Source organism: Microplitis demolitor, chromosome 4 (assembly GCF_026212275.2).
Source record: "Microplitis demolitor isolate Queensland-Clemson2020A chromosome 4, iyMicDemo2.1a, whole genome shotgun sequence".
Taxonomy (NCBI): Eukaryota; Metazoa; Arthropoda; class Insecta; order Hymenoptera; family Braconidae; genus Microplitis; species Microplitis demolitor.
In genome coordinates this window covers 1,981,435-2,007,500 of record NC_068548.1, presented here as the reverse complement: position 1 = coordinate 2,007,500, position 26,066 = coordinate 1,981,435, and the positions used below count along the sequence as shown (strand labels likewise).

At 30.9% G+C, this 26,066-nt stretch overlaps 8 protein-coding genes across 10 annotated transcripts in view; 7 read left to right on the top strand and 1 right to left on the bottom strand.

Moving 5' to 3' along the window:
* LOC103571507 (alpha-tocopherol transfer protein-like) overlaps positions 1 to 1,130 on the top strand; it is a 2,638-nt gene extending 1,508 nt beyond the window's left edge. Inside the window, exons 3-5 of one of the 2 annotated variants that reach the window (XR_008403492.1) lie at positions 145 to 304; positions 376 to 1,048; positions 1,114 to 1,130. Coding sequence is in view for 1 of the 2 variants with exons in the window: in XM_014439519.2 (XP_014295005.1) it covers positions 145 to 304; positions 376 to 997 (782 nt within the window). In the remaining variant the exon portion in view is untranslated. Of the gene's footprint in view, positions 1 to 144; positions 305 to 375; positions 1,087 to 1,113 lie in introns of those variants that run through there. The other variant, XM_014439519.2, reaches the window with a different exon arrangement.
* A 770-nt stretch (positions 1,131 to 1,900) lies between these two features.
* LOC103571514 (clumping factor A) lies at positions 1,901 to 4,209 on the top strand. Its single transcript, NM_001414869.1, is given in 1 exon segment — positions 1,901 to 4,209. A coding segment is annotated over 1 exon segment (1,989 nt). The 5' UTR covers positions 1,901 to 1,969; the 3' UTR covers positions 3,959 to 4,209.
* A 483-nt stretch (positions 4,210 to 4,692) lies between these two features.
* Positions 4,693 to 9,045, top strand: 35a-7 (tanabin). The gene is given in 1 exon segment (NM_001414840.1): positions 4,693 to 9,045. A coding segment is annotated over 1 exon segment (4,263 nt). The 5' UTR covers positions 4,693 to 4,748; the 3' UTR covers positions 9,012 to 9,045.
* A 54-nt stretch (positions 9,046 to 9,099) lies between these two features.
* 35a-6 (conserved uncharacterized protein 35a-like protein-6) lies at positions 9,100 to 12,008 on the top strand. The gene is given in 1 exon segment (NM_001414845.1): positions 9,100 to 12,008. A coding segment is annotated over 1 exon segment (2,895 nt). The 5' UTR covers positions 9,100 to 9,106; the 3' UTR covers positions 12,002 to 12,008.
* A 453-nt stretch (positions 12,009 to 12,461) lies between these two features.
* LOC106693147 (uncharacterized) lies at positions 12,462 to 15,169 on the top strand. The gene is made up of 9 exons (XM_014439461.2): positions 12,462 to 12,657; positions 12,728 to 12,820; positions 12,887 to 13,051; positions 13,110 to 13,241; positions 13,305 to 13,591; positions 13,673 to 13,801; positions 13,867 to 14,262; positions 14,619 to 14,904; positions 15,027 to 15,169. Exons 1-9 carry the CDS (start codon positions 12,486 to 12,488, stop codon positions 15,167 to 15,169), a joined length of 1,803 nt encoding a protein of 600 aa, XP_014294947.2. The 5' UTR covers positions 12,462 to 12,485.
* Positions 15,170 to 15,442: 273 nt separating this feature from the next.
* LOC103571767 (glucose dehydrogenase [FAD, quinone]) lies at positions 15,443 to 20,931 on the top strand. Its single transcript, XM_014439462.2, has 7 exons — positions 15,443 to 15,505; positions 16,092 to 16,261; positions 16,481 to 16,721; positions 17,075 to 17,333; positions 17,419 to 17,679; positions 17,750 to 17,980; positions 20,210 to 20,931. The coding sequence occupies exons 2-7, from the start codon at positions 16,092 to 16,094 to the stop codon at positions 20,848 to 20,850; spliced, it is 1,803 nt and encodes a 600-aa protein (XP_014294948.1). The 5' UTR covers positions 15,443 to 15,505; the 3' UTR covers positions 20,851 to 20,931.
* A 212-nt stretch (positions 20,932 to 21,143) lies between these two features.
* On the top strand, positions 21,144 to 22,936 carry LOC103571542 (uncharacterized). The gene is made up of 6 exons (XM_008549735.3): positions 21,144 to 21,198; positions 22,059 to 22,190; positions 22,257 to 22,292; positions 22,369 to 22,477; positions 22,553 to 22,614; positions 22,856 to 22,936. The coding sequence occupies exons 2-6, from the start codon at positions 22,074 to 22,076 to the stop codon at positions 22,913 to 22,915; spliced, it is 384 nt and encodes a 127-aa protein (XP_008547957.3). The 5' UTR covers positions 21,144 to 21,198; positions 22,059 to 22,073; the 3' UTR covers positions 22,916 to 22,936.
* On the bottom strand, positions 22,795 to 25,905 carry LOC103571553 (zinc metalloproteinase nas-4). 2 transcript variants are annotated; one of them, XM_053738102.1, is made up of 5 exons: positions 25,837 to 25,905; positions 24,601 to 25,138; positions 24,210 to 24,515; positions 23,997 to 24,130; positions 22,795 to 23,153 (listed from the first exon to the last, which is right to left on the bottom strand). In XM_053738102.1, exons 2-5 carry the CDS (start codon positions 24,950 to 24,952, stop codon positions 22,953 to 22,955), a joined length of 993 nt encoding a protein of 330 aa, XP_053594077.1. In that variant the 5' UTR covers positions 24,953 to 25,138; positions 25,837 to 25,905; the 3' UTR covers positions 22,795 to 22,952. The 2 variants fall into 2 exon arrangements, with proteins under 2 accessions (XP_053594077.1, XP_008547968.1); XM_008549746.2 differs by lacking the exon at positions 25,837 to 25,905 and having other exon boundaries at positions 24,601 to 25,290.
* Between the last annotated feature and the right edge of the window lie 161 nt (positions 25,906 to 26,066).

Sequence of the window (26,066 nt, the reverse complement as noted above, 5' to 3'; positions counted from 1 at the left end):
AAAAATTGCTTCTGAAAATTCCTTTAAACTTCTATTAAATAATTACTTGCGCACCTCATTTCTTAAATATTACATTAACAAACCTCATAAAATTCAAATTAATCCTTATATTATCACGATTCTCATTTAAAATTAATTTTTCAGACGATCACCGTCTAATGACATTTTTACGTGGCAGTAAATTTTCATTAGAAAAATGTAAAACAAAATTAGACATGTATTTTACAATGCGTGGAGCCGCACCTGAATTTTTTATGAACCGTGACGTCACAAGACCGGAAATGAAAGAAATTTTAAAACACGTGTAAGTATTACCATTTTTTCCAAGTCTAAATGACAAAAAAATTTTATTTATCAAAAATTTTATTTTTCTAGACAAATTCCGCCATTACCAGGCTTAACCAAAAATGGCCGCCGTGTTATTATAATGCGCGGGGTTAATAAAGACATTCCAACACCAAATGTTGCTGAAGCTATGAAATTAGTTATGATGATAGGGGACATAAGATTATTAGAAGAATTAGTCGGTGTAGCTGGTGACGTTTACATTTTAGATGCATCAGTGGTATCTCCAGCTCACTTTTCAAAATTCACTCCTGATTTGGTTAAGAAATTTTTAACATGCGTTCAAGAAGCTTACCCGGTTAAACTTAAAGAAATTCATGTTGTCAATGTCAGTGCACTTGTTGATAAAATAGTACAATTTGTAAAACCATTTTTGAAAGAAAAAATACGTAACCGTATTCACATGCACAGTAATTTAGAAACACTCTATGAATTTATACCCAGAGAAATATTGCCAGAAGAGTATGGCGGCGAAGCTGGTCCTATAAAGGACATCAATGACACATGGGTTAAAAAATTAGAAGACTACGGGCCGTGGTTTAAAGAACAAGAAGCTATTAAATCTAATGAAGCCTGCCGAGTTGGAAAACCAAAAACTTCAGATGATCTTTTTGGAATCGACGGCTCATTTCGACAACTCTCTTTTGATTAAATAATTTAAGGTTAAGGTTAAGAGAATTTATAAAAAAAATAAATAAAGTTTGTAAGTTTCTTTTTAAGTAAAAAAAATTTTATAACCACTTTTTTATTATTTTTATTTTTTTCAAGGGATAGCAGCTTTTAGAGAAATTACCTGAGAGTCATGGGGGTAAGTGTGCGCTGTGGGTAAGTGTGTGCAAACCTATGCATTTCAGTCCGAAATGAATGGGATTGCACACACTTACCTATAGCGCACACTTACCCCACATGACTACATTTAAAAAACTCGAATCAAGAAGAATTTATTCGAGCGAAAAATTGATAATCTTCATTCTACAAAAAATTTTTTCGATTGATAAATTTGAATTCTTGACTTAAAAATAGTATTGTTAATACTAACAAACATATTTTTTTTTTATTTTAGTTCAATAATAACTTTTGCAATTTTTTGTGTTGGAACAGAGCTTTTATCTATTTTTCTAGAAGTCATTTCGAATTCAATGAGATCGCTGATATTTTTACGATTATTATCTCGTAAACACTAATTTGAATTTGTGAAAGACTAGTATAGGTTTCACGCCCATACTTGACAGTGATATCCGCATCAAACTTATTTCCGTGTGTATGACATTATTTGTAATGTAGTATAACACTTCTTCCTGTTTCAAGTTTGATCGACAGCATAAAAAAAATTCATAGATTTAAGTCCCATTTTTTCCGAGCGCTTTTTTAAAAATAAGACTAATCGAAAAAAAAGTCATTTTTGGAAAAGAATATGCATATTTTCTAACATTTGCTTGAGTAAAGACAACTGTAATAATAATACAAAAATGACATTATGAATATTGTCTATTAGTTATCAATGTCTATAAATATATATGACATTTATGATACTGTTAATTTTAGTCGACTATTCTAATTGTAAGATAGACATGAAACAACTGTGATTATAATAACTTTTCTTGTAATATTACATTGTTAATAAATGAAGATAATGATAACTAACCTAGCAGATTCGAATATAGATCAAAGTTTGGAAACTTTTGAAAAATTCGTCGGTAAATTCGATCTATGGCGCAATTCATTGAGCAAACACCTCAAAAATGACAGGGATATTTTGTTAGTATTTATGGCAAAGAATAATCCAGCATTGGCCATAACCTCACTATTTAGAGAATTAAATGATGAATGTAAGCTAATTTACGATAAAGTAAATGAGTTATCGACAGCCGTTACAAATGATTACTTAAAGGCATACACTATCGGTAGAAACATCCATTCGTTAATAAACTTACATCCGAAGCTTAGAAACACTTTCGCACGTTACAATGACATGGCGTTAATTTACAATAATTATGTTACAAAATTAAATGATTTAATAAATGAAAGTAATTATGCTATTGTTTATACCTCAGATTCTAATGATAAATTTATGATATTAAAAGATAATTTGATTGAACGATTAAATGAACTCATGAATGCTGGTGAATGTAATGAATACGGGCATAAAATATTGATGCGCTGCAAAAGAAGTTTGACGAAGTTTTTACCATGTGATTTTTCAGACAATTTTAATATTTTGCCGATTAATACTTTTAATGATGACTTTGATTCGTCAACAAATGACAGTTCGATTAGAACTGTATCGACTTATTCTTCCTCTTCTTCTTCGTCTACATCTTCTTCGTCTACATCTTCTTCTTCAGATTCTTCGACTGATGAAGAAGCATTGAAAAATATTGCGACTAAGATGAAACTTGGAAATGTTAATCCAGACAATAATTTATCTGATGACTCTTCTAGTGATGACAATTTGATACCTGATGATTCTTCTAGTGATGATAATTTGGTGGCTGATAAAAATGGAGACAAAGATTCTTCTAGTGAAGATGATACCACTGAAGATTCTTCTAGTGATGACAATTTGGTGGCTGATAAAAATGGAGACAAAGATTCTTCTAGTGAAGATGATACCACTGAAGATTCTTCTAGTGATGACAATTTGGTGGCTGATAAAAAAGGAGATAAAGATTCTTCAAGTGAAGATGATTCAGCTGAAAATTCTTCTAGTGATGACAATTTGGTGGCTGATAAAAATGGAGACAAAGATTCTTCTAGTGAAGATGATACCACTGAAGATTCTTCTAGTGATGACAATTTGGTGGCTGATAAAAATGGAGATAAAGATTCTTCTAGTGAAGATGATTCAGGTGTAAATTCTTCTAGTGATGACAATTTGGTGGCTGATAAGAATGGAGCTAAAGATTCTTCTAGTGAAGATGATGCCACTGAAGATTCTTCTAGTGATGACAATTTGGTGGCTGATAAAAATGGAGATAAAGATTCTTCTAGTGAAGATGATTCAGGTGTAAATTCTTCTAGTGATGACAATTTGACAGCTGATAAGAATGGAGACAAAGATTCTTCAAGTGAAGATGACTCATCTGAAAATTCTTCTAGTGACAATTTGGTGGCTGATAAAAATGGAGACAAAGATTCCTCTAGTGAAGATGAAAATAAAATTAATAAAGAGAAAGTAATGTTATTGAAAGCGTATGATTCAAACGTTGACAGATTTAGTAGAACGTTATCAAAAATAGAAAACAAAACTGAAGATGCCGATAGTTCTGATGACGACTCTGACGCGCAAATTGCTAATAATGATGTTAATCCAGAAAGTTCAATGTCAGATATCAAAGATTCAGATAATGATGAAAAAATAACCGAAAAGACGGAAACTGATAGAAATAATCCAACAACTGATAATATTGTAAAAATTGATGATGGTAACGCTGAGCCGTCAAGAAAACGTAAAATAACTCAAGTTGACGGCATTGATAACATATCGTCTTCGGATGATGGCGATAGTGAAAAATTTGATGAAAAGGAAAAAAAGATGAAAAGTTCTGATTCCTCTGAAACTGATTCTCAGTCATCGGCACAAGTGCAAACACCATCGAATGAAGAAAATTAAAATTAGAAATAGTGAACAATTTAAACAAATTATTGGACAGAAAAAAAATTTGTAGAGACGGTGATTTACAGAATTTTATGACTTTCATTCATTAAAATGAAAATAATTTTTTAAACGCTTCAAGCGCAAAAGTTAAGTGCTCACGAGAGGTAGAACTCTTGATTCTTTTACTGACGTCAAATATTTTCTACATTTTTTGCAGTATGCTAAAGTAGTTGGAAGTGCATTCCATTTTGAAGCAAATCTATTAAGAAGCGTTTTCAAGGTTATGTTAAGTCGATGGATTATTTTTGGATTTGAAAAAGCATTTATTTTCAAAATACTTATTATTAATTGTCTCATTAAACACGATGACTTTTGAACAATACAACGATCTAATTCTTTTTTAAAGAGCTTTGGATTTATAAGGAATGAATCCATGTGAAAAAATATGTCACGTGTATGCAAAATTTATAAATATATGTACGCAGCAAAAAACAATGTCACATAAAATTTTTCAATATATCTAAATGTATATAAATTAAAGGTGCGTCGAATAATTTGAATTAGATGCCAATCAAAAAATTTGAATCAGCTTTCAAATATTCAATTTTTATTAATGGTGACTTTAATTTTTGGAAAGAACATAAATTTGAATTATTGAAAAAAATACCACAATTTTCGGTTGTTCAAAACCAAATGTTCGAACAATTTGAATTTTTCAAATTTTTTTTTAAATTTTATTACTTTATTGTAGTAAAGTAAATTTTGTAATACTTTTCTTAATAAGACAAAAAAAATAATTAGAATAATGAGTGGTATTAAAAAAACTAGTGTAATTATAAACGATAGTATAACATCATTGATAAATTTTATGAATAATTTACAAATGTATGTTGATATTTGTCGTAATCGCATAAAAGAAGATTACAAGAAATATCTATCAAAATTACCTAAAGACATGTCAGAGTCATTACACGATCAGTATGAACGTTCCGACATGCTCTACAACAAATTTAATAAACTACTGAACAAATTTTCTGTAGCTATTGCTCAGGATTACACGGACATACTGACAGTGGGTACGGAAATAAATGGATTGAGGCAAAAGTATGAACTGATGGTTGCTGAATTCAATAACTTCATGACTAGTCAGTACAAGGATGCAAATTATACAAGAAATGTCAAAAAAAAGTTGAAGGAGTTCGAAAGAGTAGTCAGGAAACATAACAAATTAGTCGTGACTTACAACAATCAGATTGAGAGGCTGATTACATTTGATAAACATTTGAAAATGAATGTGATAATATATATGTCTAATCATAAACGAAAGTTCGTGATTCCGGTTAAAGACTATGTTGAAGAATTTGAAAGTTTGGTCGATGATGATACTTATAAGGCAAGGGGTCAAGTAATATCGCGGTATCTTATGGATATGGTTGGAAAATTGAATAATGCAAGTCCTGGATTCCCATTGATACCGATTGCTAAATTAGAAAAAATAGATTTTCATGATAAATTGAAAGCTGAGGAACTAAAGGTTGAGAGGGATTATGATTTAGAAGATTTGAAGGGTAAGGATGTCGGTGCAGGATGGAATGAAAGCCCGAAAGATTTCAAGGGTAAGGAAATGGGTAAAGGATGGAATGAAATCCCGAAAGATTTAAAGGGTAAAGAATGGAATGAAATGGCCAAAGATTTCAAGGGTAAGGAAGTGGGTAAAGGATTGAATGAAATCCCGAAAGATTTCAAGAGTAAAGAATGGAATGAAAGGTCGAAGGATTTTAAGGGTAAGGACATGGGTAAAGGATTGAATGAAAGCCCGAAAGATTTCAAGGGTAAGGAAATGGGTAAAGTTTGGATTCAAAGCCCGAAAGATTTCAAAGTTGAGGAAATGAGTAGAGAATGGAATAAAAGGCCGAAAGATTTCATGGGTAGAGATGTAGATAAAGGATGGAATGAGGATAGGAAGGATAAAAATTCAAAATCCAATAAAAATGAAGAAACAGATCATAGAACTGAAATGGCATCAATTAAAACTAAGCCTAAAGAGACGACAGACTTTCAGATGGAAACAGATGAATTACAGGATCAAAAAGCGAAACCTAAAAATGTAGAAATAGATCGTCAAACTGAAACGGCATTAATTACAACTGAGCCTAAAGAGAAAACAGACTTTAAGATGGAAATCGCTAAATTACTGGATTATGCTCCTAAAACTAAAGATTATAAAAATTCAAATTATTATGACATAAGTAATAGTAGACCATCTCTTCGTGTACTTTCTGAAAAAGAAATCAATGATATTTTGGAAGCGGAGTATGGAAGTAAACAGGAAGCTATAGATAATAAGCCTTTTGAAAAGACAGAAAATAATTATAAAGCAGAAAATAAAGATTCGAAAGAAATTAATGAACAAAATATAAACATGCCTAAAAATGAGCATCCTGTAGATTATCAAAGTTTACCATCAGTGGATTCATCAAATGAACACAATTTTGACGAAAATAAATATTATTATGAACTTGATTTTGATGTGTCAGATGACATGCCAGGAACAATTGGTCCAGGAGGATCATTTGAAGATGACAATCAATCTTTAGGAAGTAGTGATCAGAATTTTAAAAGTCTAGAAGAAGAACTGAGATATGCAGATGAATATTTTTACCATAGAGCCGAAGAAACTAAACCAAGTTCGATGCAAAATTTATTAGAATCTAAAAATTCAAGCCTTGTGACATCACCTATAGATAAACGGCATCCGGCAGATGATCAAAGTTCATTATCAGTGGATTCGCGAAACGACAAACATCTTGAAGGTGATTCTGTTGTTCAGACTGAATTCCTTGAAGACTCGAAAAGCGCTCCGTCAGTTGATGAAACTGAAAAAATATCACGAGAACCGACACGTGAAATTACTAGAGAGATTTTGAAGGAAATAGAAAACCGTAAAAATTTTGAGAAAACTGAAAATGTCATTACTAATAAATTCGAAGAAGGATTCGGTGTTGAAGAGACAGATGATATGCCGGAAGCGATTAGTCCAGCTGGTGCTGGCAGCTTGAGCAAAAAATCAGTTCAGTTGAGAAAAGAGAAGCTAAAAGAAGAATTAAAACCACGAATCAAAAAACAACGAACAGACCGTCATGATTATGAAGAAGAATCATTTGAAAATGATAATCAATCTTTAGGAACGAGTGATTTTGTAATTGAACCTTCAGTTCTAGTACCAAATAATCCAGAACAAGAAGAAGAAGTAGAAGGTACAGAAATGAGTGATCAAGAAAATGAAGATGAAAATGTAGAAATGACAGAAGATTCGAGAGTAATTCGCCAAATCAATTCCAGACCAAAATTTCCGTCAAATAAAATTAGGCAATCTAAGACTATTGGTGTGAAGAAATATATAGATTTACTTAAAACATCTAAGCGAAATCCTAAACTAAAATCTAAAATAATCTCCTCAATTTCAAAAGAAAAAAAACCCGAATACGCTGATGAAATGAAAACACAATATGTTGTTGGAAATAGTGAGACATCACAATTAACAACTTCTGATATTTCTGACGACAGTCAACAAGTTACTGAAAAATTACCTATGCAAACAGAGGAAGCACCATCTGAAATTTCCGATGCAGCTTATGGCTGGTCTTCAATTTTTGAAGACAGTCAACAAGTACCTGAAGATTTATCGGTGCAAAAAAAAGAAACACCATCTGAAATTTCTGATGCAACTTATAGCTCTTCAATTTATGGAAACAGTCAACAAATACCCGAAGATTCATCTGTGAAAAGAAAAGAAACACCATCTGAAATTTCTGATGCAACTTATAGCTCTTCAATTTATGGAAACAGTCAACAAATACCCGAAGATTCATCTGTGAAAAGAAAAGAAACACCATCTGAAATTTCTGATGCCACTTATAGCTCTTCAATTTATGGAAACAGTCAACAAATACCTGAAGATTTATCTGTGAAAAGAAAAGAAACACCATCTGAAATTTCTGATGCAACTTGTAACTTGTCTTCAATTTCTGGTGACAATCAACAAATTACTGAAAAATTACCTGCGCAAACAGAGGAAGCAGCATCTAAAATTTCCGATGCAACTTATAGCCTGTCTTCAATTTCTGGAGACAGTCAACAAGTACTTGAAGATTTATCTGTGCAAAGAAAAGAAGCACCATCTGAAATTTCCGATGCAACTCATAGCTCTTCAATTTTTGGAGACAGTAAATCAGTTATTGAAGATTTTATTGGTCGGACAGGAGAAAATCCCGCAAGTTCTGTTGCAACTGATGATTCTAATATAGATTCAGTACAGCAATTAGTTACAGATCAAGTTCCTGAAAAACCACCAGGTTCTGAAAGCTCTGAATCTAAGATTCTTTCAGACGATAGTTCGTCACTCTTGAACAAGAGCTCTACACCAAAACAAAAATTACCACGTAAAAGGCCTTCTGAACCAATATCGATGATTCGTAAGGAGCTACATAGTAAAAAAAGTAAAACTCTTCAACGAAATCAGAAACCAGCAAGTGAAAATCAAACCGCCGATAGAAGAAGAATATCCAAAAGATCTGTAAATACTGAAGAAGTAGATACAATTGAACCAAATGAATCAAAGCAGGAAAAAAGAAAACGGCTTTTAGTAGAATCTGAAAAAAGTAGTGAGTCTACTGAAGAAATTGAATCGAAATTAAAAAAGAAGCCTGACCAAGACAATGATTCAACAATGACTGAGGTCAGCGAATCATCAAGTCCGTCTGACCAAGATGATTATATCAAATCACATGACTTGGAAATGAGACCTGCAGTTAAAGATAGTTTGAATGAAATAAAAAGACGATGTAAATTTATTACAAGAGCTGCAAAAAAAGCTCCGTCTGTTGATAGTGATCCAAAATTTAAATCGCGGTACCGTAAGGTCTTGAGTAATTCTAAAAATGTCAAACCGGAAGTGAAAGATAATGAAGAAGTAACAAAGTCGGATGAAATTAAAAGAGATTATATATCAAAATTGACACATCCGAAACGGTACATAACAAGAAGTTATACGTTGAACAAAAAATAACAAAATTGGTTACTTTTTATTATTATTGAGCAATTGAGAATTTTTTTTTTAAATACACTATATATATATTAGTATAGTTTAACAAATAATTAAATATGGCGATTAAATATAAAGTTGTGAATGTCGATATACAGACAAGTATATCATTACTTCAAAAATTTATAAAAAAATTGAAAGACAATGTTGATCATTATCGTAAAAATGTAGATGTGTTCTATAAAAATTACCTGTCAACTCTAATTAGCGATAATAATAACACTAAATACTTAAGACCTTATAGTGAATTCAATAAAGTTGATTCAATGTACAAAAAATTTAAAAGGTTCCTCAGTGATTTTCTAACAGCGATTCTGAAAGATTACACAGACGCGTTGGAAATTGGTTCGAGTATTCGTTCACTCAAAAATGACTTTGATGATATAGTCAAAAAGTACAGTTATCTTTATAAAAACTCACCGAAGAAAGGTATCGAAGTGAATGAAGAATTTTCTTCCATGGAAAATTTGAAAAACCTACACTACGCGATCACTAAATTAGGTAAAATAAAACAATTATACAATGAGAGAGTTATTGCTTACAATGAGTATATTTTACAATTTTATGGCATTGAAAGAAATTTTGAAAATCGTATTCTAACTTTTACAACTGGTTATAACAAAACCCATAGTCTGGTACTTGATTATTATACTGAATATTTTATGAGTTTGTTGCAAAATGATAGTATAGGTAGCAAGAAAAGGGAAATTTTGAAAGGATATTTGAAAAATTTGACGGTTAAAATGGAAGGATTTAGTAAATCGTCTTTGCGGGGTGTCAAGAAAATAAATAACTTTGATTTTGGTAAAACAGATTCTGGAAAAAATTCAGAACGTTATTCAAATAATGATCAAACAAAGTCATCGAAACAAAATTTGTTTTCGGTTTCTACAAACATTTCACAAACAGAAAAACCTACAAACCCGAGTTCCATAAGCCAATTTAACAGAAGTTCAGGAACTTCAATGCCTCAAACAAAGTCACCTCCACAACCAAATTCATCTTCAATTCCTAAAGACATTCCACAAACAGAAACACGTCCAAAAGTAGTTTTCAAAGCGCCATTGAACAAAATTTCAGGAACTTCAATGCCTCAAACAAAGTCACCCCCACCAATTTCATCTTCAATTCGTAAATACATTCCACAAACAGAAACACGTCCAAAAGTGGTTTTCAGAGCCCCATTGAACGAAATTTCAGGAACTTCAATGCCTCAAACAAAGTCATCCCCACCAATTTCATCTTCAATTCCTAAAGACATTCCACAAACAGAATTACCTCCAAAAGTAGTTTTCAGAACCCCATTGAACAAAATTTTAAGAACTTCAATGCCTCAAATAAAGTCATCCCTACCAATTTCATCTTCAATTCCTAAAGACATTCCACAAACAGAATTACCTCCAAAAGAAGTTTTTAGAACCCCATTGAACAAAATTTCAAGAACTTCAATGCCTCAAATAAAGTCACCCCCACCAATTACATCTTCAATTCCTAAAGACATTCCACAAACAGAATTACCTCCAAAAGTAGTTTTCAGAACCCCATTGAACAAAATTTCAGGAACTTCAATGCCTCAAATAAAGTCACTCCCACAATCAATTTCATCTTCAATTCCTAAAGACATTCCACAAACAGAATTACCTCCAAAAGAAGTTTTTAGAACCCCATTGAACAAAATTTCAAGAACTTCAATGCCTCAAATAAAGTCACCCCCACCAATTTCATCTTCAATTCCTAAAGACATTCCACAAGCAGAATTACCTCCAAAAGTAGTTTTCAGAACCCCATTGAACAAAATTTCAGGAACTTCAATGCCTCAAATAAAGTCACTCCCACAATCAATTTCATCTTCAATTCCTAAAGACATTCCACAAACAGAATTACCTCCAAAAGTAGTTTTAAGAACCCCATTGAACAAAATTTCAGGAACTTCAATGCCTCAAATAAAGTCACTCCCACAATCAATTTCATCTTCAATTCCTAAAGACATTCCACAAACAGAATTACCTCCAAAACCAATTTTCAAAAAGCGATTTAAAAGAAGTTCAGAACTTTCTGAACTCTCTAAAACTAAAAACGATGACCCATGCCTACTAAAACGAAATCTAATGTTACCATTGAAACAATGTTGTCTAATACCCAATGCCAATGCAAGTCCATTTTACAAAAAAAATAATTATTTATTTGACATTTCTAATACATGTGGATTTGATTCCATAGCACAAATTTTACTAGCCAGTATTACTGACGATTTTTGTTATGCGTCAAAAATGAAAACATCTTCAAGTGATGTAATTAAATTTATATTAAAATTACAAACGGCTGATAAATTGGAAGCCGGTAAATTACGTAACGATTATTTAGCCGAAAAATTTATGGGAACCCGAGAATTTAATAGTAATAATTATCACCATCAATTAAATTTCTACAGAACATTAACGCCAATATGGGATGTATACTTCAATTCGTTACCCAGCGGTTATTATTACTATGGATGTCATTCAATTCGTCAGCCTAGAAGTGCCCTGACGATTGTTTACGAAGATATTGGGGAAATTGGTCAAGTTGCAAAACGTAGAAAAATAGACATGTCTATTCCAGATAAATTGAACAAACTATTGGCTGAACCAGAAAGATTTAAGTGCCCGAAATGTGAAAAAGGTGTATCAAATTTCGAACTAAACAATCAAGTATTCATCGATATTACTTTAATGGTAGAATCGGGCGCCAGGTTATTTTCTGATCTTGAATTATTTCCCATCACATTAACGCTTTTAGACACAAATTATAGATTGGCTGGTGTAATCGAAAGAGTTCCCGGGCATTTCATCGCTAACGTAAGACGAATTGATGGCAGTTGGGAAGTTCACAATGATTTAGAAAACGAAATATCTAAACTGACTAATTTTAAAAAAGAAATCTGCCCGGAAGCTGCTATTTATATTAAAGAGTAATTTTATATAATTGAATAACATTTTTTTTTTCTCGAAAATTCAAATTTCGCCTTGTTTAGAGAAATTCATTTTCTTCAATGAGAAAACGAATGGTAAAAATAAGCGAATGCGCGATTTTTTCCATAGAGGCACAAATTTAAACTTTCAGGTACAGATCTGATGAAAAATGGACGTTTTAATCCATGTGTGATTATGAGGCAAAATTGGTCCCTTAAATTTTGGGGCCCATTTTGCCCTTCTCCTACTTTGAATTTTTCAAATAATTCAAAAACTAGCTCATAATTCAAAAATTTGAATTATTCCCAGATTCCTATTAATTTCTGTATTAAATAATTTTTAATTAAATAAATTCATTAAATAGTAATGTAAGTAAAAGAACAATGATGTTATTTTATTCAATTTCCGGTATTGAATTACTGCTTATACGATAAATTCTTCAGTTTCATTCAATACGCGATTTAATACTGACAATACAAAACTTAATATGAATTTATTATTAAAATTAATAATAGTTTCATTGATTTACATTAAAGTTAAAGCCGACAGAGCGTGTGCGTTCGTGAAATGTAAAAATAACGAGCGGTGTGTTAATAGAAAATTTTTGTGCGTCAATTCTCCATGCCCGCGAATGGTTTTCTGCGCAAAGACCAAAACAGGTGACAAAATTATTATCCATGCAAAACTTTACATTTATTACTATCATATATTTTTTTTTTTTTTTTGTAGAATTAGTTAACGGTCCGTCGTCATGTGAAAACGTTAAGTGCAGCAATGGGTACATTTGTATTGTTAAAGTCAGCAGATGCAGTTGGAATACACGTAAATTTTTTTTTCTAATTATTTTTTAATTTTTTTTTTTGTTTTTTCTAATAAAATCTATTGCAGCCTGTAAAGAACAAATTGCAAGATGTATCACAGAAATGGAATATTATGAAGGCCCGGCATCTTGTGAAGGTTACAAGTGTCCAATTGGCAAGGATTGTATACTTAGAGAATCATTTTGTATGAAGCCACCTTGTAAACTTATAAAATCTTGTTTTTATAAAAGAGGTATCTCAATTTAAAAATTTAAATTTTATATAAATAAACCGCGAAATTTAAATTATAGATATTCATAAGTGGCTTGAAAAATGTAAATCAATTGGATGCTTGTCATCACACGAATGTTTTTTGAGAAAACCTGATAATGTTTGTGAATTTACTAAGTGTAATCATTCTCCTGATTGTTTTGCTCGCACAGGTAATTTCTGATCAGGAGAAAATGAGGCTAAATGATACTATTTTTAAAAATTAAAATTTTTAGAGTCTGAATTGAATTTGTATGAACAATGCCGAGGTTGGATTTGTCCGAAAGGGCAACTGTGTAACGTACAGTTAAATTCACGCAGCTGCGGGCAAACGGAATTAAGCAGCACAATAAATTCAAAAAATAATTCAGAGCTGAAAACTCCATTGACTTTTTCCACTCGTTCATTTTTCAACAGTGCGCCCAATAAAAGTTCACTCTACTCACTTTTGGAAAATTTGAACAATGAATCTGACATCATTAATTTTTGGGTCGATCAGGCTCGAGCTGATAAAAACTTTATAGTAATTATTTAAATTGTTTACTTTAATTAATTAATTAATTTATTAATTAATTAATTAATTTATTAATTAATTAAATTTTAGGAATTCAGGCAGTGGTTAAAAAATGTAAGATTTTTATTAGGAGAAGACGCTTTTAGTCTATGGCTCGGACGGCTTAAAAATGTGACGGAAAAAAAATTCCATTTATGGCTACCGTCTGAGGATTTTAATGCAAGTCATAAATTTTTTTTTAATTTTAAGATTCAAAAATTTAAATCGACATTAAATTTTTTTAGATGGAATTTTGGAGATCAAAGGAAGATAAAAAAAATATTTACGACACTGACAGTTTAATAAATCCCGAGTTCAAGCTCCGTAGTTTTAAACCTCCTAATAATACTTCAAAAAATTTAACATCACTATTTTATCCAAAAGATCCGCAATTTAGGTTTCAAGATGAATTAGAGACAATAACCAATAAAAATGTGAGTGAATATTATTTGTCTGTTATAAATCAGATTGATAAATTACTAGGAGCAATAGCACCTGCTATAGAATACAACCAGCAGAGCGTATTAAAAAAACTTGCTAATGAGTCTGCGGTTCTGGACGACCAGAAAAAAGTATCGCTGATTAGTGTTTTGCAGAAATTAAGAGACGAACGTGAAATTTATGTTTACATAATAAATAAGGTAAGTTAATTTATGAATTATTTATTTTTTTTTAATTATGGAAGAGTGGGGTGAAATGAGACATCATTTTTTATAAAAAAAAAAAATGAACTTTTTTTTCGTAACTCGTTCTCTAGTTTCTATCAAAAAAGTATGGGGTAAGTTGGTCACTCAAAAATTCCAATATTTTGACAAGAAAAAAAAATGTTACTCGACTACAAGTTTAAAAAAAATTGACTGGATGACCAACTTACCCCACATTGTTTCTAGAAACTCCAAACAGACATTTAAAAAAAAATAAAATTTCTATTGTTAAAAAATGGTGTCTCATTTTTTCCCGCATTTTCCGAAATTTGAATTTTTTTCCCTTCCAATAGACTCGCGAGCTGGTCGCGAAAGCCCAGCCTCTGGTTCCATCAATATATATCGACGAAATAATAAATAAATTGAAAGAAAATATAACTTCCGGTCGGCGAAGTGAATTTGGAAAAAATATATCCGACGATAGTGTCGTAGAAATAATCGCGACTCCGGATTACGAGAATGATAATGAGACAGAGTTTTTTTTGGTCGACTATGGAGAGCCAATTACTGATTTGAAAGTGAATCAATCAGTGCCTAGAATCGTTGTGAGAATTGAAAATAACATGAAGCCTTTGCCAAGTAAAAATTTTATTTTATTTTTAAATTCCTATCACCATTTCGAAAAACAATAATTTGAATTTTTAAATTGTCAGTACCAACTCCCTCGACAAAAATAATTTAAATATTTTTTTTTTTTTCAGAAATCGGGACAGTAAAATTTAATTTTGCCGGTAATTCACATAAATTATTTAATAATACGGAATTACGCATGAAAAATTATGATTACTATAGTGACGATGGAATTTACGATACATCAAAACGTATTGGAAATAAAACAAATTAAAATATATATATATATATATAATAATAATAATAACAATAATAAATATGTAAATTTGAATAAATTAATTTTATGAGTTATAAAAATTAATTAGAGCGATAGTGATGTTGAGATAATTATTATATTAGAGAATGAAAGTTTCGGTCTATTGTATAAGTGTGGTAAGTAGTTACAGGCAATGGTAATGGTAATAGTATTTGAGGATGAATATACAGAAGAGGTGGAATTTAGCTGCTGGATATCCGATGAGGAGAATGTGATCCCTCTGAGGATCTAGTCGCTTTCTGGACGCTCAACAATCAACAACTCTAAATACATCTTATTTATTTTTATAAAAAGGTATTTTATTTATTTTTACAAGAAAAAAAAAAAAAAAAAAAAAAAATCCTACAATTTTTTTTTTTTTTTTTTTTTTTTTTTTTTTTTTACAAAAATTTTAATTGCAATACGAGCGCATTGCACTTAACTATAATTACATAATATTTACAAATATATAAATATATATAATTACAAATATATGTACATTCATATCTCATTAAATATGTAATTAGTTCAAGGGAATTAAAAAAAAAAAAAAATTTTACATAAATATTAAAATTTAAAAAATAATTTACAGACCGAGAGAAAATAAATTATACGCATTTCCTTTTTCATTTAAATGTTTACATTTCTTCCGGGTATTCTTTCACTTACAATACAGCCACTGATTATTAATTACGTATCTAGTAGATAAATTATATAAATGATTAAAAAAAAAGTAATAATTTTATTGAGGATTTGAATGGAGGAAAAATGAATTTAAATACCAAGAGTTCGCGGTCAGTGAACGTAACGGTTGTATGCAATTGTTACATGCAAATGAATGTTAAAAGTCTGTTAAATTTCAAGGTCAGTTGATTAATAAAATATAATGTTGTTAAATTAGATGAGTTGTGATTGCCCACTTGGTGCACCAACGGGTCCATCATTAGCGTCAGCATGCGGTGGGCCATCATTTATGCTCTTTATGGGACTGCTTGAAGTATTTTTGCGGAGCCAATGTGACCTCGAAGATCCTTGCAATCGACCAAAGTCACGTGACCAAATAAATTCAAGGTATCATTAATTATTTTTAAATATAATTAATTAATTATTGATGTTCGTTATTTAATCGATGGCATTTTAATCCTGACTTTCACTTCGTGACCCTTTGAAAATAATTTCCATTGTCATTTTTTACAGCAGCATTATTAATATAATTAAAATTATAATTATAGTGATAATGACTATTATTAATGTCTAATGTGTGTTTTTTTATCATTTTTTTTATTTTAGTTATGATTTTATCATAATTGGAGGAGGAAGTGCAGGCGCTACGGTGGCTGGTCGGCTTGCGGAGAACGATGATTTTTCAGTTTTGCTCATTGAAGCCGGATTAGATGAGCCTACGACCACACAAATACCTTCATTTTTCTTTAATTTTCTTGGTAGTAATATTGACTGGCAGTATACCACGGAACCAGAGTCGGAAGCTTGTTTAAATAAACAAGGAAAATGTTATTGGCCTCGTGGAAAAGTTATTATTTTTTTATTTATTTTATGCTTTTGTGTTGGATGCTTGCTATGGTAATGTGAAAGAGTAGGGATTGTTGCTATGGTAACGTAGAAGAGTAGGGATCGTTGCTATGGTAACGCGAAAGAGTAGGGATCGTTGCTATGGTAACGCAGAGGAGTAGGGATCGTTGCTATGGTAACGTAGAGGAGTAGGGGTCGTTGTTATGATTTTACTAAGGAATCTGAAGTATTGCTGTGGTAATGGATGGCAGTAGAGAACACCATAGCAACTGATGAGTAAAAATAAATATTAGCATAGCAACCATTAGAAAAACATTGAAAAAAGAAAAAAAAATGAATAATAATGAATTACAGGTATTAGGTGGCACAAGTGTGATGAACGGAATGACATATATGCGAGGTTCAAAAAAAGATTACGACAATTGGTCAAATTTAGGTAACTCAGGATGGAGTTATCAACAAGTCCTTCCGTACTTTATTTACAGTGAAGACAATCAACAAATAAATCAAATGGATTACGGCTATCACGGTACTGGCGGACCATTAACCGTAACCCAGTTTCCGTATCATCCGCCACTGAGTCGTGCTCTGATTGAAGCCGGCAAAGAATTAGGTTTCTATTTTTACTTTTTTTTTATTTAAATAAAAATATAAAAAAATAAGCAGACCAATAATTAAAAATGTGTTTTTATATTCAGGTTACGACAATGTCGACTTGAACGGTAGAACACACACAGGTTTTGCAATAGCGCAAACCACATCACGCAACGGATCCCGACTATCAACAGCACGTGCTTTTATACGTCCTGTAAAGAGTAGATCTAATTTGCATATTCTACTGAATGCGACAGTGACGCGTATTATTTTTAATAACAATCGTCAGGCTATTGGAGTCGAGTATTCACAAAATAATCAGCTTAAGCGTGTCAGTGTCAGAAAAGAAGTAGTCGTCAGCGGAGGTAATTTATTTAAATTAGCATCAAAAAGAAACATAAGTTTCTTTTTGTTGTTAATTTTAATATTTTTCAGGGGCAGTCAACTCGCCGCAGATTTTGCTGAACTCTGGAATAGGTCCTCGGGAGGATTTGTCATCAGTGGGCGTTCCAATAATTCACCATCTGCCAGGTGTTGGAAAGAATCTTCACAACCATGTCGCGTATGCGTTGGTATTTAAAATAAACGATACAGACACGACTCCATTGAATTGGGCAACTGCCATGGAATATTTACTATTCCGCGATGGGCTTATGTCTGGCACAGGTATATTAACTTTTATGGACATATATACTCATTACTAAACACAAACAAAGTTTCTCAATCCCCTCTCTTCCTAACGATGCATATTCTTGTATGTATTTTTTTTCCGATTTAATTTATTTATATACAAGTATGTCTTCTTCTCATTCTATACCGTGAGAGAACTAGAGAAAGTCTATTGCACAATGCGATCTCATTTCGTGACTACTTTATTTGTGATGCAACTGATCCATTTACCATTTAACCATCAAACAAGATCACTCATTTTTTTTTTTTTTATTACTATTTAAATAAATTTATTTGATACTTATTATTTATCGGGTAAAAAATAATTACAAGGCTGTTATGGGAAAAATTACCAGATTGGATTTTAAAAAATTTTATCCGAGTAGTTAGAGGCTGGGAGAGAAAAAAGTCTATGGGGAATTCTATGGGAATCCATAGGAATCTATAGAAGAAAGTATAGATTTATATGGGAAATTATGGGGACCTAAATTTCCCTATAGGGCATCTATGGGAAGTTGGGAACCTGGATCCCTTTCTATAGATTCCCATAAAGATATGTATTGGTATAAATTTATATAAAAATCTATGGGAATTAACATAAGAAAGTATGGATTTCTATAGGAATCTATGGGGAGTTGGATTTCCCTATAGGACATTTCTATGGGAAACTATGTGGGTACTTAGATTCCTTTTTATATAGATTCCCATAAAGATTTAGTATTGGTATGAATTTATAAAAAAATCTATGGGAATTAATTTAAGAAAGTATGGATTTATATAGAAATCTATGGGGACCTGAATTTCCCTATAGGACATCTATAGGAAACTAGGAACCTGGATTCCTTTCTATAGATTCCCATAAAAATATGTATTGGTATAAATTTATATAAAAATCTATGGGAATTAATGTAAGAAAGTATGGATTTCTATAGGAATCTATGGGGAGTTGGATTTCCCTATAGGACATTTCTATGGGAAACTACGGGTACTTAGACTTCTTTTTATATAGATTCCCATAAAGATTTAGTATTGGTATGAATTTATAAAAAAATCTATGGGAATTAATTTAAGAAAGTATGGATTTATACAGAAATCTATGGGGACCTAGATCTCCCTTTAAAAAATTTCTATAGGACACTCTCGATACCCGGATTTACATCTATATAAATCCCTATAAATATTTCGTACTGTGTAAATTTTTATGGGAATAAATAACAAAACTACCCGTATGAAAAAAAAATATATGGTTAAAATATATAAAATCATATATGTGTGCAACAAAAAAATATATGATATATTATATTGTATATTATAAAAAATCATACAGAGATTTTCGCCGATTTAATATAAAATTATATACAAAAATATATGTATTCCATATATGTAACTTATATCTTTTTATATTAAGTCATATACATATACATTTACATTTACCTTACAATATATTGTATTGATATATTTCCTTTTATATTCAAAAAATATAAAATTTTTATATGAAATGAAATATCTGGTAGCATATAAATTTATATTATATATGGCACCATATATTTTCTTTGTTATATTTAAGCATATATTTTATTCGGCGTATATATATGTATATGGGTATATTATATATTCGCATCAAATTAACTAATTTTGATAATTTTATCTGCAATTTGAAGAGTATAAACTTTTTTTTTCCATACACAATATAAATATATGTTTTCATATATGATCAGAATATATTTTTCATATATGATAGAAATATATATTTTTAAGTATGATAAAAATATAGTTTTTGTATATGACAAGAATATATATTTTCATATATGATGAAAATATATTTTTTGTATATGATTGGCATATATATTATATATATATATATATATATATATATATATATATATATATATATATATATATATATATATATATATATATATATATATATATATATATATATATATATATATATACTAAACATATACGGACTCATATATGATAAATATTATATTTTTTAATATATAAAAAAAAATATATCAGAAAATATATTAAAATTCGCCGCATATATTTTCTGATATTTATCATATATTTTACATATATTTCGACCATATATGTTATTTTCATACGAGTAATGCATTTATTAATTCGCATTAGCCTTTTACTAAAAATATATTAAATATTAATATATATTTTCAAAACTCCTTTCTCCAAGTTGACTAAAATAATTGAATTTAAAATTTCCAGGAATATCAGAAGTAACAGCGATGATAAACACAAAATATGCAAATCCTCAAGACGACCATCCAGATATCCAATTAATCTTCGGCGGATACTTGGCAGATTGCGCAGAAACGGGAACCGTGGGGGAAAAAAAGGGAAATCGACGGAGCATTTTAATGATCCCAACACTTTTGCATCCAAAGTCACGTGGTCATCTTCAGTTACGTGACAATAATCCGCTGTCAAAACCACTTATCTACCCGCGTTACTTAACCGAACCCGAAGACGTCAAGCGACTAATCGAGGGAATTAAATTCTGCATAAGACTCGCCGAGACACGAACGCTGTCGCGGTATGGGTTCGAGTTGGATCGCACGCCTGTCAAAGGCTGCGAGCATTTACGCTTTGGATGCGACGCCTATTGGGAGTGCGCAGTAAAACGCGACACCGCACCTGAAAATCATCAAGCCGGGTCATGCAAAATGGGGCCCGACGAAGATTCTCTTGCGGTTGTCGATAATCAATTACGCGTTCGCGGTGTTCGCGGGGTCCGCGTCGCCGATACTAGTATTATGCCTGTGGTAACTTCCGGTAACACTAATGCGCCTGCGATAATGATTGGGGAGAGAGCTGCTGATTTTATTAAATCAACTTGGATTCGTTAAGTTATTTATTTATTAATTACGTTATTAATTAATTAATTAATTAATTAATTCATTTTTTTTTGCATGTCAAATTGTAAAAAATAAAATAAACTTTTTTTTTTCTCTGTAATAAAATTATTTATCTGTAATATAACAAGGGGGTCATCAGTCACCTTATCACAATTTACTCATTGACATGAACTATTTACTCACACGATCATAATATTAATAATAATATTGTAACAGCAGAGATGTCAGTTGTATTTCATCCGCCAATCAGTAAACACTTTTTGTTTTTTTTTTTTTATAAAAATGAAAAAGTTTTTTTTACTTTTTTTATCGACTTGTTTTACGGTTATTTTATCTAGTGTAAGTGTTTTAGTTTTTGTAACTATTATGTATTTTTTATTTTTCAACAAAAAAACTTGAGTTACCGCTACGATAACTTGATATGTTAATTATGGAGACTAAAAGTTCATTTGCATCGTAAATAATGAGTTTGAGTTAATTATTCATGTGAACTTTTTTGTAGAGAATTCAATTATCTAAAAATTTATTCTACTATATTTTTATCATATCTCTAATAATTAAGCTGTAATTTTCATTTAAAATTTTAAAAAATATCGTGTTACTACTTTTTTTTTATGAAATTTAGATATTCGGTTCTTTTTTTCAAAATTCTGAGTAAACTATCAATTTTATGGGAAAATTTATAGACACCTTTTTTGTAGGAAATTAAATTTCCTATGAAAATGATTCTATACATTTTTATCATATCTCTGATAATTGAGCCGCAATTTTTATTTAAATTTTAAAAAAATATCGTGTTACCACTTTTTTTTACGAAATTTCGATATCTAGTTCTTAATTTCAAAATTCTGAGTAAACTATCAATTTTATGGAAAAATTTATAGAAACCTTTTTTGTAGGGAATTAAATTTCCTGTAAAAATATTCCTATTCATTTTTATCATATCTCTAATAATTGAGCCGCAATTTTTATTTAAAGTTTAAAAAAATATCGTGTTACCACTTTTTTTACAGAATTTTGATATTCGGTTCTTTTTTGCAAAATTCTAAGTAAAGTATCAATTTTACGAGAAAATTTATAAAAACTTTTTTTGTAGGAAATTAAATTTCCTACAAAAAAGGTCCTGAGTGTCAAGTCGATAACTTTGAAATTTAAAAAGTTATCTTAATTTTTGTATTAACGTTTAATATTTTCTGAAGGTAATAAGACAAGATATGGCAATAGTACGTATTTGTAACTCTACAGATCCCATTGATTTACGAGTATTGAATGATTATTTAATGAATCACAATTTAAATCGCCTGCACATAAAATCCCATCACCCACTTGCCGTAAGTAACATTAATTAAGACGTTTTAATTAATAAAATAAATAAAAATATATGAATAAATTTATAGTGTTTCCTACTCTGTGTGTACAGTGAGTTCAATTGGGTAATTATCTATCAATAAATTGTGCAATAAATAACAGTAAGAAAAAATAATAATAATAAATAAATATAATGAATAGATGGATCGTCATGGGGGATTCAAAGTTCATAATATCAAGGCCTGGATGCTAAGAGCTGAATTATCGGAAAATGACACGGACATTTTATTGAGAAAGTGCATTAGCTTAGGTAATTTATCATAATAAATATATTCATTTAAATTATAATAATATATTTATTAATTAATTAATTAACTAAAATTAGAGTTGACAGATCCTTGTACACGGGCGCAACATTTCACAGAATGTTTTTGGACAAATCATCAAGTAAATTATTATTTTGCCGTAGATAAGTAATGACATGTCAACAAAAATTTAAATTTCATAAAATTACGCCTGAAAATTTTCAAACTATTCGTAACTTTCCAAATTATTTGATCAATTTTTTGTTGACAAGTTATTACTAATTTACATCCATTTATTATTATTATTATTTTTTTTTTAAATATTATTAATATTACTATAATTAATGACTTTGGCATAATAATTGATTAATTATCTATTTTAGGATGTAACGGTCGATCATAGACACTCATTACACTCGATGATGCATAAGGATGTGCATTAGGATAAAATATATAATTAACTTAATTAAAAAAAAAAGTTTACCAGAACAAATCAAATAAATTTATTTGATAAGGGAGAGGATACCGTGAGCGTGCATTGCGAGTTTTTTTACCATCGCACTGATACATATTACGAATTTTTTTAATGTCCTTTTTACTAAAGCCTTCGCGCTGACCCAAAGATGGCTTTGAGTTGAAAAATATTTCATCTAATCCACCAAATATTCCACTGTTAGTTTCCTGTAAAATAAATACACTTTTTGTAAACAAACTATTTTTATTTCCCTAAATTACTTGAGATTTGTATAACTATATGCTACACGGGCTCCATATATTTTTAATAATTAATAACTAAGTATTCAAAATTTGGAATTGTTAATATTTATTTTCAAGTAAACGACCGAAACTTGAGCCAAAGAACGGAAGTATTGTTTTTAGTACGCCGACGTATTCATTAATAAGGCTGACGTTGAAGTATTTTGCAGAATTTCTGTAGACTACTTCCTTACTAGTACGACAGTAAGCGTGTGGGATTGCATGGGAACTCAAATAACCAGGAAAAGCTCTGGAGATGGGTGGATAGTTCGAGTGTCGCCGCTAGATGGCGTCGGGCGCCTGAGTTTCTCTCGGTAGGACACTTATGCTAAAATGCTTAATTACCATTTTTCGACTCCGTCGAATTTCTTCGATTCTCACTTTGAGTATCACCATACCTTTTTCACGTATAGTCGTCTATAGTAAGCTATATTAGCGATTTCTCAGCAATAAGCAGAATTAAACATATCGACAAGAATCCCATATTATAAAATAGATGCAAGTCTTGAAGTTAGTCAAAGGTCGAAACTCGCAAAAAAAAGGGCCACCATTCAGTATTGGTTGAAATTTACGCACGCGCGTAGCGCGCTATTCAAATTTTTAGTGATAAATATAATTGACATGAGTGTTATTCTTTATAGCCGTTATTTAAAGTATTCTGTTCCCACACATTGTGGAAGTGATGACTATAATATATTGCAATGATTGAAATAAAATTATCTTCGTATGTAAGTTGTACAGTTACCAAAAAAAAAATAAAATAATTACTTTAGGAATTACAGTAGGTTGTCCATTTAAGGAAAATGCGGCTTTGGAGTAATGCATAACGCTACCATAATCATAGCCAACACCAAATGGATTTGTTGTTCCTTTTGATGCTTTTTGAAAATTAATGTGATTCCCTTAAAAGCAGATCAGGATGAAAATAAGTTGTTATATTTAAAATAACTCTGATGAAAAAAATAAAATAAGAAATGATACCTGGTTTGATATTTTGCCACTGAATATCAACAAAATCGTCACGATCATATCGGCTTTGCTCGTGAATAAAACCCACAGCGTGCATCAATTCATGAATAACAGTTCCCTTTTTCATAACACAACCCGGTACTTGTAAATTAACATCCTGACGGCCTCCAATTCTACCTACACTTGACCAGCAGCCAGTATTGCCCGCAGTTATTCGTATATAGTCATCTCTATCCCCATTGTGGGGTACAAACCTTACACACGTATACCTGTGAAAATCTTCCATGGCTTCCATGATAAGTTGTTTTTGGTTTGGTTCTACAATAATCTTTCATTTACAATTCTGTTATCCCACAAAAAATGTAACTCAATACTTAATCATTAAAGTTTTCTATCAACTTACTGAACCAGGGACTGAGCATATAAGGAATAGTAGCATCAGGCCAACGTGATGCGCTGCTAGCAAGTCCACTTCTCCCAGAAACAGACATAGGAAAAAGTATATCACCTTCGGCATACTCACCAAGTTCTTCTGGATTAACTCCAGCTTCTTCCTGCCACTCGGCGACTTTGCTACCGGTCAGATTGCTTGGAGTTCCGTACATGGTTTGCTCGAGATGAGATAGATTTATAAATGGCTCGTCAGAATCCAAAGTATTGGATGCATCACGTCGCCAGACGAATGCCCAACTTGTGGGATAAATTATTCCGATAGAGAATCCAGCGAATAAATAACAAACATACCAAGCAAACATTTTGCAATGTGGATACTAAGATAAATAGCTACGACTCTAACGTCCTAACTGAATATTTTTTAGAATTTATGCTGGCTTTTATATTGGACGTTTAGTAGAAAAGAAGAGTCTATGTGGGCCATGGTTGATAATTTTTTGACTGCCATTATGTCCGCAGGAAGTATGAGAATTTATTAGCTAAAGGCGCTGAATAAAAAGAAATAAAAAACATATTAAAGTAACATATCTGTCACAAACACTTGACATTGAACGGTTTAGATTAGCGTATGTTAATGTTTAGCTTCTCAAAAGATTGCGTAGGCTTTGTATATACATGTTCCTTTTCATTCTCCTTTTACTTTTTTTGTATTATCGAGACAGAGGTCTTTGACATCATCGATCAATTAAAGACCTTGAAAATATTATTGTTGAAGATTGGAATTATTTATACATAGAAAACTTTTTACTGAGGCAATAATTACTTTTTTTTTTTTTTTTCAAAATTGAATTATTGGTTCAAGTCATTCGGTTTTAGCAATTCGAATAAATGACTTGCATCAAAAATGAGAAAATAATTAAAATTTGTATTTTAATTTTGGGTGGATAAAATTTAGTCTTGAATCGAGAATTGTAATATTTTGAACGAAATTATCTCACTCTTTAATAGAGTAAATCATATAGAAATTCTAGAGAAAACTCAAAGAAATTATTTTCCATTGCTTTTCTGAGTTCGCGTTATTATGAGCGACTTCTCTGGGTATCTTAGAGGAATCCTTGAGAAATACTAAGGATATCCTGCAGAAATCCTAGAGAAACACTAGAGAAATCGTAGAAATTATTTATTTTTTGAATAGAAAAGTATATTGAAATGAATTAAAATAAATAAAGATAAATTAGAATGACACCTGCTATAAAGAGTAGCCCGTAACTTTGCTCCTGTTGGGAATAACCTATTACAACATAAACGTTTTTTGTTCATTATGATGCCCTCTAGTAGGAAAAGCCATAAAAAGTTGTAGGAATAATTTATTTTTTGAGTATTCGACGTCGGGCAGATACGGGCAGATGACACTGTCTATGCAATAGTATAAGAAGTGGCCCGTAACTTTGCTCCTGTTGGGAATAACCCATCACA

Coding starts and splice junctions, on each gene's coding strand:
- LOC106693147 (XM_014439461.2), top strand. CDS start 12,486: ATGAATTTATTATTAAAATTAATAATAGTTTCATTGATTTACATTAAA. Junction 12,821..12,886: donor CAGATGCAGTTGGAATACAC/GTAAATTTTTTT, acceptor AATCTATTGCAG/CCTGTAAAGAACAAATTGCA. Junction 14,263..14,618: donor ATGTTTACATAATAAATAAG/GTAAGTTAATTT, acceptor CCCTTCCAATAG/ACTCGCGAGCTGGTCGCGAA.
- LOC103571767 (XM_014439462.2), top strand. CDS start 16,092: ATGAGTTGTGATTGCCCACTTGGTGCACCAACGGGTCCATCATTAGCG. Junction 16,262..16,480: donor CGTGACCAAATAAATTCAAG/GTATCATTAATT, acceptor TTTTTATTTTAG/TTATGATTTTATCATAATTG. Junction 17,981..20,209: donor TGGGCTTATGTCTGGCACAG/GTATATTAACTT, acceptor TAAAATTTCCAG/GAATATCAGAAGTAACAGCG.
- LOC103571542 (XM_008549735.3), top strand. CDS start 22,074: ATGGCAATAGTACGTATTTGTAACTCTACAGATCCCATTGATTTACGA. Junction 22,293..22,368: donor TGTACAGTGAGTTCAATTGG/GTAATTATCTAT, acceptor TATAATGAATAG/ATGGATCGTCATGGGGGATT. Junction 22,478..22,552: donor GAGAAAGTGCATTAGCTTAG/GTAATTTATCAT, acceptor AACTAAAATTAG/AGTTGACAGATCCTTGTACA.
- LOC103571553 (XM_053738102.1), bottom strand. CDS start 24,952: ATGTTTGCTTGGTATGTTTGTTATTTATTCGCTGGATTCTCTATCGGA. Junction 24,516..24,600: donor TATGCTCAGTCCCTGGTTCA/GTAAGTTGATAG, acceptor AGATTATTGTAG/AACCAAACCAAAAACAACTT. Junction 23,154..23,996: donor AACCTACTGTAATTCCTAAA/GTAATTATTTTA, acceptor TTTATTTTACAG/GAAACTAACAGTGGAATATT.